Here is a 13,334-nt window from a genome sequence, read left to right as displayed (position 1 = left end):
TGACATGTTTGTTACGCTCTTTCATTTTTTGACCTGCTTCCTTGATGACTTCTTTAGCATACTCTAATTTCCCGTTATCAATGGCCCAGTTTATTGAATCCGAAGACTCCTGAATATCCGAGTTGAAATTGTACTGAATTTTATGTCCTTTCGATTTCCAGATAATTTCGTTCTGTCCTTTGAATTTTTTCAACTCTGAAGTCGCAGAAGCACTTGCACCTTGAATTTCGTATTTTAAACTAGAAACTTTGTAATTTACAAATTCCTTAATTTCTTCTTTTTGCGACTTTAACTCAACCAGTAAATCAGATATTGAGGGTTCCTCCATGCATAAGTCAGCACAATAAATTGGAGCAACTTTCCCGTGCAAAGGTTGAACGACAGAATGAATACCATTCGAACCTTACTTCCCTTCAAAACCTTCAAGCCCCGCCCTTAAATCTCATTGGCGTTTCCACAAAAGAAATTAATTTTATTCTAATTCACCTAGTTCAACCGAAATAAACCTTGGCCCTATTGTGAGTTTTTGCAATCTTTATTTCTATGAAAGTTTTTTACCCCATGTTTTGACTCCAACCTAGCCCCATAGGGTCCCGATATAACCATGATACAATTTCACAAGGTGAAAAATCGTGGTATACCTTGCCATAAGGAATCTATGTACAAAATATGAAACTGAGCCTTATCGTAGACAGTGCAGAGGATATTGCCAAGGTTTACTTTTCTTAAAAGTAGGTCAAGGTTCCAAAGTTAAAAAAAAAAGATTGATACCAACAGAAGGTCTTGTCAAGAGAAGTGCATACATGAAAAATGTATCGCCCACAATTCAAAAGTTAGGAGAAAGGTTAAAGTTTCAAAAGTTTGGTCCAAGAGCAAGGTCACATGGTCAAAAATCATGACATCAAATGAAATTTCTTGCCATAAGAAATCTATATACTAAATATGAAAGTCCTACCATAATTAATTCACAAGATATTGCCTACGTTACGTTTTCTTAAAATTGGTCAAACTCAAAGATCAAGGTCACAAGATTAAAAAATTTGATACCAAAAGAAAGGTCTTGTCAAAAGGAATAAAGATATCAAATATGAAAGCCCTACCGTAAATCTGGATATTTTTGCGTTGATTTATTTTTGCGAATTTGAGTAAAAAGCATATATATTTATTTTTGTGTTTCTTATTTTTGCGAATTTATGCTGGAGCTAACATTAAATCGACAAACAAAATTCCATCGTACGAATTTATGTCATTAATTCAGTTCAGTCAACCCAGCAGACATTTGTTTACATACTGATAAAGACCCTCGCTAGGTGTGGGTGCATTGAAAACTAAATTACAAAATTTAATTGTGTCTTTTTCTATCTTTTAAAAGTAATACCGAGCGTGACAATATACCAAACTATCTACAGGTATACTATATACCGAGCGTGACAATATACCAAACTATCTACAGGTATAATACCGAGCGTGACAATATACCAAACTATCTACAGGTATAATACCGAGCGTGACAATATACCAAACTATCTACAGGTATACTATAATACCGAGCGTGACAATATACCAAACTATCTACAGGTATAATACCGAGCGTGACAATATACCAAACTATCTACAGGTATACTATAATACCGAGCGTGACAATATACCAAACTATCTACAGGTATAATACCGAGCGTGACAATATACCAAACTATCTACAGGTATACTATATACCGAGCGTGACAATATACCAAACTATCTACAGGTATACTATATACCGAGCGTGAAATTATACCAAACTATCTACAGGTATAATACCGAGCGTGACAATATACCAAACTATCTACAGGTATAATACCGAGCGTGACAATATACCAAACTATCTACAGGTATACTATATACCGAGCGTGACAATATACCAAACTATCTACAGGTATAATACCGAGCGTGACAATATACCAAACTATCTACAGGTATACTATATACCGAGCGTGACAATATACCAAACTATCTACAGGTATAATACCGAGCGTGACAATATACCAAACTATCTACAGGTATACTATATACCGAGCGTGACAATATACCAAACTATCTACAGGTATACTATATACCGAGCGTGACAATATACCAAACTATCTACAGGTATAATACCGAGCGTGACAATATACCAAACTATCTACAGGTATACTATATACCGAGCGTGACAATATACCAAACTATCTACAGGTATAATACCGAGCGTGACAATATACCAAACTATCTACAGGTATACTATATACCGAGCGTGACAATATACCAAACTATCTACAGGTATACTATTTGCATTTTCAGTTATAAGCACAGGCCGCTCCTCTCTATTAAAGTATTTTAGAATTGACATCTTGTGGCTTAAAAATCTTGACCATTGATAAACTACCTACTTGTATACCCCGCCAGATTAGTTATGCACGAGCGATATCAAATAAATCACTATTTATACACCTGGGAGATTAATACAACTGACCATCGAATTGGTGGATCTAGACATTTTTTTTTACGGTAGAGTTATTTTTGAGAAAAATATTTTTACGAATCCAACGAACTCGCAAAAACGCTAAAAATTAATCGACAGCAAAAATAACCAGTTTACGGTATAACTCACCGTTCAAAAGTTGTAAGCAAGGTTCAAGTTTTAAACAGACAGGACAAAACAAAATGCCCCCCCCCCCCCCCCCCCCGGCCCGACTTTAGTCGCGGCAGCATAAAAAAATTAATCAATACAACTTAGGAACATATCCATGTTGATATGATTTAGTGTGGTCCTGTTAAATCTTGAAAAGAATTTGTTTTAATTTCTTGTATATTCCGACAGTCCAATATCAAACTTTTATCTTATATTGTGGTCCCACTCTACCTCTGGGAACCCTGAATTGAACTAACTTAAATTCACACTATTTGGATATGGCCCGTGTGTGTGTGTGTGTGTGGGGGGGGGGGGGGGGGGTGAACAAATTTGAACAGATTTCAATCTACACTACCTAGGAATGCTTGTATATTAATATGACTAATCCATCGTCGGAAATCCATGGCTGATTACGCTTCCTTCCTCTCTCCACGTGATGGAGAGAGTCAGCCGTGGGTTTCCCGCGATGTAACTAATCACGATCCTGCTGTTATTGAGAAGATTTTTCCTATATATATTCCCATGTAAAACGATGAGCCCCTATTGTGGCCTCACCCAACCCCTGGGGGTCATGCTTTGAACAAACTTCAATCTGCACTACCTTGGGATTCTTGCAAATTAATATAGGTAATCATGATCCTACTGTAATATATTTAAAGATTCCCCCTATATACATGTATTCCCATGTAAAACTTTCATCTCCTATACAGGCCTCACCTAACCCTGAGGGACCACCATTTGAACCAACTCCAATCTGCGTTACCTGTGATTGCTTGGATACTAAGCTTGATATGAGTAATCATGACCCTGTGTTGGGTTAATATTTTAAAAGATTCATCCTATATACATATATCCTCATGACTTGAATCTACATTATGTTAGAAAGCTTTCATGCAACTTTTCTGGCCCAGTAGGTTTATATTACCCCATCCTATTTTTGCATTCTATTGATTATTATTTGGAGAGAGTCCCTAATTTGAGGCATCTAAATATGAAATATCAAATCCTTATGCCCCTTGGTTCAAAAGATATATCCCTAGTTAAAGTTTTTGAAAAGTAGGCCAAAATTCAAGGTGAAGGTCATAATATGTCAAACATCTTGGTACCAAAACAAGGATCTATTCATGAAACTTCTACATGTACAATATCAATCCCCCTTGGTTCAAAAGATATAGCCCAGGTAAAAAGTCTGTCAAAGTCCATAGTAAAGGTCACCATGTTTAAGGTCAGAGATCACTGGAGACACTTGACCTTGATACCAATGTGTAGATTCCATCATCCTCTTATTATTTCTGAAGATTCCATCTCTTTATCAAACCTAATTCTAAGTAATACTAAGTTTATGATCTAAGGTCAGATGCCAATGTCACTGGAGTCACTTGACCTTGGTACTAGTTTGTAGATCTTATCCTCTTATCATTTCTGAAGATCCAATGTCTCTATCAATTCCAGTTTTAAAATTATATGAGTTTGTATGTTTAAGGTCAGAGGTCAGTGGAGTCTCTTGACCTTGATACCAATTTGTTGATCTCATCATCCTTTCTGAAGACCCCATGTCTCTATCAGATATGATTCTTAAGTAATAACAATATTATGTTCTAAGGTCAGAGATCAAGGTCACTGAAGTCACTTGAACTTGGTACTAGTTTGTAGATCTTATCATCCTCTTATCATTTCTGAAGGTCCCAGGTCTCTACCAATTCCAGTTCTAAAATTATACGAGTATATATGTTCAAGGTCCGAGGTCAAGTTCCCTTACTTCACTTGACCTTGGTACTACTTTGTAGGCCCTGTCATTCTCTATTCATTTCCAACCAGTACTCTATCATATTTGTGAAGTTATATCTGTTGAATTTTGGAATTAATCCCCCCCCCCCCCCCCCCCCCATGGAGTTCTGTTAAACCCCACCTTCATTTCACAAAATTGGTTTGGGAGACATTGGCCTATCATATCCAATACTTTTATCAACTGGTTACGGAGAATTTCACAAAATTCGTTTGGGAGACTTCATGAAGATTTTGCAAAACCCTATGTCACATGAGGGATACCTTAAATGAAGCTACATTTTCAATATTTCTTAATCATTTCCCCTTTGAAAATGTCGTAACTTTTCATTTGTTTTTGTTTTAACTTTTAATCCCCTAAAAAGTTACCCTATGATATTCAAGACCGGCTAACATGAAGTGGCAAGAAATGAAATATACAGTAATGTCGTGATGTTCATCTGTTAGTCAAAACATTTGACGTAGATTGAGAAGATCTACGCTCATCACTTTGCACGGGTGGAACATTTTCAGCACGGACTCTCTTGAAAACATTGAATTGAAATTCCAATTTCCAAGTTGATTTTCCATCTACTTAGGTTTACTCTTATTGTATTAATGAATTACAATGTTAAATGTTTGGTAAAACATATTTAAAAGCTGTCCCTATTTCTCATGCATATTATTTTACTCATACTATATTGTTAACACAAAAATCTCGATTTACGAAAAAAGCTGTCCCTATTTCTCATACATATTATTTTACTCATACTATATTGTCAACACAAAAATGTAAATTGCAATTACTAGCAGTGCTTTCATCGTTATAAACAAAACTGTGTTATAGTATGTGTGTATATATAAATATCAAATTAAAACACCCCAAAGACTTAAATTTCAACACAAGCGCTTTTATTTCAAAAATACAGTCCATGCTGAAAAATGTTCCCACTCGCGCGCGGCGATAAGCTTAGATCTTTTCTCCGTCCGCCCATTGCATTGTGATGTCAAATGTTTTGACAGTAACCAATGAACATCACGAATGCTATTTTATGTTCGCTGGTCTTAATGACAAATCTGCTTGAAATTGGTCCTGAAAAAGTCAAATATACCTGACAGACCGATGCCAGACAACAGGTGATCAGAATAGTTCACTTGAGCTATTAGAAAATAGGACAAAAAATGTAGTTCATGTTTTATTTCACTCAAAAATTCAAACTTTCACAACAGTCAGTGGTCCATTTTGGAAATACTATATACTCCTGTTGGAATGTTGCCCGTTTCACCCGGGTGAGTCTCCCTGCCTGCAGAGCAACATAGTCAAAGGAGGGTCTATCAAACGTTTGTGTAGAAGGGTAGCACTTTATTGTTGGCACGTCAGAGTATAAAAAGGGGAAATGCATAAACTCTGTACATATATATATATTCCTGATAAAGGAGAAAAATGTGCTCACATTAACAACCATCACATGACTGGTAATACAAAATAAATTTCTACAATATATCCGACATAATGATACTAAATAAAAGTGTTCTCTGCTTCGGATCTAAGAAAAGTCACATTTCCATTCCCACAACCAGGCTGACCAGATTTGTTTGCTGCCTTTGCAATAAATCAGACCATTATTTCAGTACTCCAGACAAAAAAGTGTATGCAATAGTGAATTTTGATGCTTATGGATCACAGACCTTTGTTATAACTAATACTTCACACATATCATCCCATCTTTTCTTGGGTTTCTCTAATGGCTTGGAGGAAGTCCATGGTGTTGAGATAATGCTCGGGTTTCACACTGAAAATAGAAAACCCATTTCTTACCACTGTTATTGCAACCAATACGCATTCATTTTCAACATTTTTAAGAATTTTTATGCAAATCCATTTTATCTAGAGATATACATATTAAAACAAATACACACTGATATAACTTGAAGGATTTTACACATATCTCAATTTGTTCTTACTTCTTTAACCCATGTATACAGCCTGCCAAGTCCTTGGTCATATTTCCACTATCCACAGTGTCTACACAGGCTTTCTCCAATTTCTGTGAAAATCTGCAGAGTGAAAATATAACATTGGATTACTTTACCTAACATGTTATATTCAATCAGATAGGATAAAAATGTGTTACAAAGTACAGACTCAATACGGATTACATTTTCTGCTACAAATCTGTAGTAACCTGAGAAGCCACCACATCTGTTGCTGAGAACACAACCTACGTGATCAGCCACATCTGTTGCTAAGAAAACACCTACTTGATCAGGTCCTGGTTGCCATCCAGTTTGCCCCTGTGTTCCAGTCCCCTTGTCCAAGCATAGATACTAGCCACTGGATTTGTGCTGGTTGGGTTGCCCTAGAGGTATAATCACATAATTTTTTCAAATGTCGACACAAGTGATTAACTTAAAGTGTATTCAAGTATGCAGAGGTGTTCCTGTCATTTTTCTAACAGATTAGGATGGTATATTTTGCTACTCTAACAGATTATGATCGTATATTTTGCTACTCTGTCATTTTCTTTTTAACATATCAGGAAGACTTTAGAGATGTTGACAGCTACCTTCTGATGTTCTCTGTAATGTCTTGTTACAGTTCCGTGAGCTGCCTCGGACTCGATGGTCTTTCCATCAGGACATACCAGTACACTGGTCATCAAACCCAATGAACCATAGCCTGAAAACAGAGATATCAAATATTCACCTCAGTGCAGTGTGCAAACTGTAGATTTCCACACACTTAATGAATATGTATGAATTAATTAATAAATATATTTATGGCTCTTGATACTAGATGCTTTGAAACAGCACCAATCCCCTTCCTGTTAGCCAAGTAAAAACGTGTATAGCCAATCCATAATGATGTTTATTGCAATGCGCTTGAAAAGATGAGTCAAGTTTGTAAATTATCACATTTACACTTTATAAAAAAAAGGTTGTATGAAATTCTTCAAGTCCATGGGCCATAACCCAGCTGCAAGTTGGCCAAATGGATTGAAACGAGACCTATACCTCTTCATATATGGTTAGAATCACTCGGGGCCTAGGTTTTGTGTTATATGAGTAACATGAGTATATAATAAATGATGATTTTTATCACATTTTATCCACATTAATTCAGGAGCCTAGAGAAAATTCAAAATTGTCAAAATCCTCATTTCAACTGCAATGCTAATTCAACAGTTAGAAAGAGCACACCTGAAAATGCATTTGTAATTTATACTCTTTTATACATGTAGACTGAAAAATCAAATGCTATAACTGAAAGTTGGTCATTCAGAGTGAGACTTAAGGAAGAATACTACATGGTTATTCCTTGCCCTCCTCAATCTTACTGCCTAGCCGGTTAGTTCATTGAGTTAATATGAGGCTGCCATTGATAGATATCTTTATCTAATTTTCAAACTTTACAATTTCATCATACTGTACATATTCTCTTAACTGATTTCTTGGATAAGTTGCACCTCCTTCAACTAAATTTAATCTGTAACTCATCAATATACATCCACAACTACCCACCATTTTCAGCTAAAACATTCTCAAAGGTCTAGTGCCATGATGCCATTAAAACTGAATTGAAACTTTAATTTCATCTGTAACACATCTATATATAGCCACAAACCAGCTCAATATCCTGAAGCAAGCGTAGTCAGAAAATGTCTGACAGAATGATAAAAGGACTGAAAGGGGTAACGCATGATCTGGTTTTTGTATGACAGGAAAGCAAAAACTGAGATTAAAAACCTTTATAACTTTTTAACATCAAGATTGCTGCTTTCAAATTCCCTTTCTCAAACACTAATGCACTCTTCACGACATTAATGCTGCCTCTTTTGAAGTGTTACCTTGAGCAACAATATCGGACTGTACATCTCCATCGTAGTTCTTACACGCCCACACAAATCCCCCATCTGATTTCAGAGCTTGAGCCACCATGTCATCAATCAGGCGGTGTTCATACCAGATCTTCAGCTCATCAAATTTAGATTTGTAACCCCTACAGAACAAATTTTATACATGTAAAACATTGTGTAAGATTACAAAAAGAAACTGATGAAATTTACAATTAAAAGCTACAAAATAGATGTTTGGACTGTCAGCTCGCATTCCAGGGAAAGTTGGAAAGTTCTTAAATTAAAAGTAAACTGTTTGGCTGTTGGATTGTTATAATTTAGGTGTGTATGTAGTATCTTACTGCTGGTAAATTTCCTCAAAGATGTCCTTAAATCTCCCATCGTATCTCTTAAGAATGGTGTTCTTTGTGCTCATGTACAGAGGCCATTTCTTCATAATGGCATACTGGAAGCAGGTGTGGGCAAAGGCACTGATGCTCTGAAAGACAGAAAGCAAACTACAATTTCATGCTAAAGATGTTAACAATGTTGTCTCCATGTTTTCAACACGAATTATATTCACTTCCAATACCTGTTATTCAACCTTCCCACCACCATCCCACCTAAGAATTTTATTTTCATGTAAAATCATTGTAACTTCTATAGGAAAATAAGATTTTTATGAGTAATTGTGTTGAAAAAAAAATACTTTGAAGATTTGCATGAATTATATCTTTCTGATAAATCTGACATGGAAACATCATAGAAAAAAGTTCACTGAAATAGGGATTCACAATACAAGTAATGTTTTATTTTAAAATGTGTGAGTTGCTGAAAAAGCAAACATACAATCTGATAGTAATGAATGACCACTACCTTCTCTTTAAAAAGAAAGATATTTATAGAAATAACAATTTTTAAAACCCTATCTTTAGACAGTCTTGTGATTAGATCTATACAGTGTGATATCAACATGATCAAGGTCATTTTTCAAGAAAATCTTAGAAATCTAACCTCATCTGTGTTGTACATTGCCAAGGTGCAACCTCCGCCATTTTTAAACTCGAACACGGTGGTCCTCTGTTCCTGCCCCCCGTCAGGTGTGTATACCATCTCTATTTTACCATTGCCGGGTATCACCATGTCAGTGGCTTTGTACTGTAACAGGAAGGATATAAAATGGAATTTTGACTTTCAATTCGCACCATTTTCAACAATATTGAATAATTAATAAAGAAAAGTTTGAAATGGGACCAAATTCTGAAATTTTTCCAGAAATGATATATTCCACATGAGATATGATTCTGTCATTAAAATCCTAATGAAGAGATACGGTTAGACTAATGCAGCTTCCTCTAGTGGAAACTTGAGACAATTTTTTTTATCTAAATAAATTTTCTCCATCCAACAACTAATTACATGTATAAATTATATGGATGGCACTGTTATAAATTACAGCAATGAAGGATCCCAGGGCTCGAAATTAACATATGCCCGTCAGTCTGTTACTGGTTAAAAGTATGGCGGACTGACTGACATTTGTTTTAGTCAGTCTGATGGGACTGGTTAATTTTCTAAAGCATCATTTTGGAAAATATACTTACGAAATTTTATACACACATTTGGCATGTAGATATCAAACGAATCTGATTCGTAAATATAAATCCCACATTTAAGTGTTACAATATTGTCTGACTGAGGCATATTGAGTTTAATTTCATTTTAATAACATTAACGAAAGATGTTTAATCATTTCCGGAAAACTGTTGGACTGGTAAAATTTTCTGCGGACTAGTTGAAATTATACCCCATCAGTCCGACTGGACTGGTGACATAAAAAGTTAGCTTCAAGCCCTGGATCCCTGTAGCTGGCACACGGTAACGAAATACTGATATCTCCACCCACCCACCCCCCGTACTTTGATGTTACAAACAATTGTTAAATTTCAATTACTTGAAACAATTGAAAGCACTGATCATGATAAGATATGAGAAATGTTAAAAACCTTCTGATCAGTATCAGACAATTCCAGAGGAACATCAGTCGGCATTAAGTTTACTGATATGACGGATACACTGAAAAATCAAGACAAAAATTTCCCAAACCTGGTCACCATGGGCATGACGACCAATGACAATAGGTCGTGTCCATCCTGGCACCAGACGAGGGATTTTCTGGCAGATAATGGGCTCTCGGAATACTGTTCCTCCGAGGATATTTCTGATTGTACCATTGGGACTCAGCCACATCTTTTTTAGCTTGAACTCTTCAAATAAAAAGCATATAAATTAAATCTGAATGCCAATCATGCGTTTCACTTCAGAGTATTCGTAATTAGAGGAAAATTCACTTCAGGGTACTCATAATTAGAGGAAAATTTTTCATGCAATACATAACAAATCTGTTGGTAGAGTATAAATCTAAATACAAAAAAAAAACAAGAGGTACTGTGAGCAATGCTCACTAAGAATACCCCCCGCTTACCCCAATCTCCCAAAGGGTGTTGGTAATAGGTATAAACTACCTCTTTTCTGAGTGTAAAAAACAAATGGCATGACAAACCGAACCATATTGCTACTTCGATGTCCAGTGCACGTGACCTTTGACCTTTTGACCCCAAAATCGATAGGGAACATCTTCATCCCATGGGTAGTCCATATGTATGATATGGTGACTGTAGGTGGAAAGGATAACACTTTAGAGCCCGGAAACCATATTGCTACTTCGATGTCCAGTGAGCTTGACCTTTGACCTTTTGACCCCAAAATCGATAGGGAACATCTTCATCTCATGGGTAGTCCATATGTATGATATGGTGACAGTAGGTGAAAAGGATAATGCTTTAGAGCCCGGAAACCATTGCGTCTACAGACGGACGGACAGACAGACGGACAACCCGATTCCAGTATACCCCCCCACAACTTGTTGCGGGGGGTATAAAAAATAAAATCACCTTCTACACGTTCTTCATCTGGGGTAATGGTAGCACATTTGACAGCCACGTTGTACTTTTTAGTGGCTAAGGCTGAATCAATGGTGACCTGATCATCAGTTTGGTCTCTGTATGGCAAGCCCAGATCGTAGTATTTAAGGTCAACATCAACGTACGGCAAGATCAGCTGTATTAATTCAAAAATAAAATGTTATTAGATGTGCGTGCCTCAATATTTTTCTCTCTCTAAATCTGGTATGACCTGTGAAATACTGGTTTCTAAAAATGCTTATACTTGTCGAAATTAAAAGAAACACTGAACTGCTCACAGCAACAGATCAGACTGAGAAACGTGCTATTTCTTCAACCAGACACAAGGCACTGCCCATAAATGGATAAAATAGCTGGTACAAAAAATGATGAAAGTTACTTACAGTTTCTTTGATCTTTTCCCAAATGATGCGGGTCATCTCATCCCCGTCCATTTCCACAACTGGATTGGCGACCTTAATTCTTTTGGTTCCATCTGTTTATAACATTCAGATATGATATATATATATATATGAAGGGTGATCAAAATGTCCGCCAACTATCACTATATCTATATAACCAAAGTTCAGATCAAAAATAATTTTGGCATACATATTGTCAAAAGCATGTGCTTGATGTAGAACGAGTCGCATGATAATTGTGTTACATTTGTGATGTCACATGTAAAAATGACGTCAATTTGTAGGTGACTAACAAAAATGGATGATCCAGTCATACTTTAACAGAGAATTAAATCAAGTTTTACAAAAAACTTGGAAAATCCTTTACAGAAATATACAATATATGATCTACATAACGTTAATAGCAATAAAGTACATGCCAACATTCAAAAAGTGGATGAAGAAAAATTTTAATGAAGAAAGGGAGACAATTAGAGATGATGTTCTGGGAAAGGAATGTGTCGTCTCAATTTCAAACAGTGTGTAATGAGAGGTCAACGAGTCACTATTAGAGAAATAGCGGATGATAAGATCTTAATATGTCTTAAGAAAGAAAGAAAAAAAATATTTAAAAAATCTAAGAAAAAATGAAATTATGAAGGAAACCCTAAAGAGAGGTAAGTTAGGATATTGAGGAAGCTGAGATGTCCGTGATTTAGTTATGAGAAAATGTTTTGTTCTGTGGTGGTCAGAAGGGTTCCATCAACGGTGGCCATATAACTCAGTAGAGCACCTGACCAGAGATTCAGGAGGCCTGGATTTGAATAATTCATCTTGCTTGATTTTTTTTTTATTTAGGCAACCCGAAACCCATTTGGGCCTGAAAAGTGCCAACCACTGTTATTCCTAACTCATAAATTACAAGCACAGCAATTTCCAGACGGGCAACTTTACTGAGAAAATCAGAACATTCAACATATACTTTAAAAGAAATGCTGCACTTCAACATAATTTGCATACTGTAAGTCAAATATACTGAAATCAAAGTAACTTGAATGCTCAATGCATATATCAACTAACTTACTCAGGGGACATGCCCATCTCTGCTTTACAAAGCTTTTGTCTCCACTTGAAAAATTCGAAAGTAAATTTTTCAAAGACAATCTTTGAAAATTATTTTGATATTTTAAAAACTACAAAATATTTGAACCCAGCTTCAAGCTAATCCCATGTAATTTATCAGACCAGTATAATCCAGCGAAGGGTTTTTTTTTACTTTAGAAAATAGTCATGACCTCCCACTTTTAGTTCCCAATGTCAAACTGCCTTTAGTCTAGAATGGAATTTCCATTTACAGCATTTTTCTCGATTCAAATGTACCATAACGAAACAAATCACTTACAGTCTCTCTGTTGTGTTGCATTCAATGCAACAGGTGCTGCAAACCTCTGTAATTTGTTTCCAGAGCGCCAAAAGAGACGACCAACGTTTGCTACTGAACTTGCCATTTTTTCTCCCGAGCAAAGAGAACTTGAACAGGAAGTGCGGTGGGAGTTTCGTATTTGAAAAGGGGTCGGAGCCTTTTATGCAAAACTGTATCCCTTTTTGCATATCAAATTATAAGTCTTAAATCCTTTTTTTAAATTACAAAATCAATTTAGATAAATCGGAAAATTAATAATGTGCTATATGTGATGGTAGGTGTGCCTCAGGATGGTTTTGA

At 36.0% G+C, this 13,334-nt stretch overlaps 1 protein-coding gene across 1 annotated transcript; it reads right to left on the bottom strand.

The window, feature by feature from the left end:
• Window positions 1-5,594: 5,594 nt before the first annotated feature.
• LOC125646637 (isocitrate dehydrogenase [NADP], mitochondrial-like) lies at window positions 5,595-13,172 on the bottom strand. The gene is made up of 11 exons (XM_048873094.2): window positions 13,014-13,172; window positions 11,615-11,706; window positions 11,202-11,367; window positions 10,354-10,514; window positions 9,262-9,405; window positions 8,610-8,746; window positions 8,260-8,411; window positions 6,979-7,091; window positions 6,674-6,771; window positions 6,377-6,469; window positions 5,595-6,204 (listed from the first exon to the last, which is right to left on the bottom strand). Exons 1-11 carry the CDS (start codon window positions 13,117-13,119, stop codon window positions 6,129-6,131), a joined length of 1,338 nt encoding a protein of 445 aa, XP_048729051.2. The 5' UTR covers window positions 13,120-13,172; the 3' UTR covers window positions 5,595-6,128.
• Between the last annotated feature and the right edge of the window lie 162 nt (window positions 13,173-13,334).

This window comes from Ostrea edulis, chromosome 6 (genome assembly GCF_947568905.1).
Source record: "Ostrea edulis chromosome 6, xbOstEdul1.1, whole genome shotgun sequence".
NCBI classification, from domain to species: domain Eukaryota; kingdom Metazoa; phylum Mollusca; class Bivalvia; order Ostreida; family Ostreidae; genus Ostrea; species Ostrea edulis.
Note: the sequence above shows the minus strand (reverse complement) of the source record. Positions and strands in the feature narration are given on the sequence as shown.

Excerpts from the sequence above, each read along its gene's own strand:
- LOC125646637 (XM_048873094.2), bottom strand. The coding sequence starts at position 13,119 with ATGGCAAGTTCAGTAGCAAACGTTGGTCGTCTCTTTTGGCGCTCTGGA. Across the intron at positions 7,092-8,259 it reads GTCCGATATTGTTGCTCAAG|GCTATGGTTCATTGGGTTTG; the intron begins GTAACACTTCAA and ends CTCTGTTTTCAG. Across the intron at positions 6,205-6,376 it reads TGTATACATGGGTTAAAGAA|TGTGAAACCCGAGCATTATC; the intron begins GTAAGAACAAAT and ends TTCTATTTTCAG.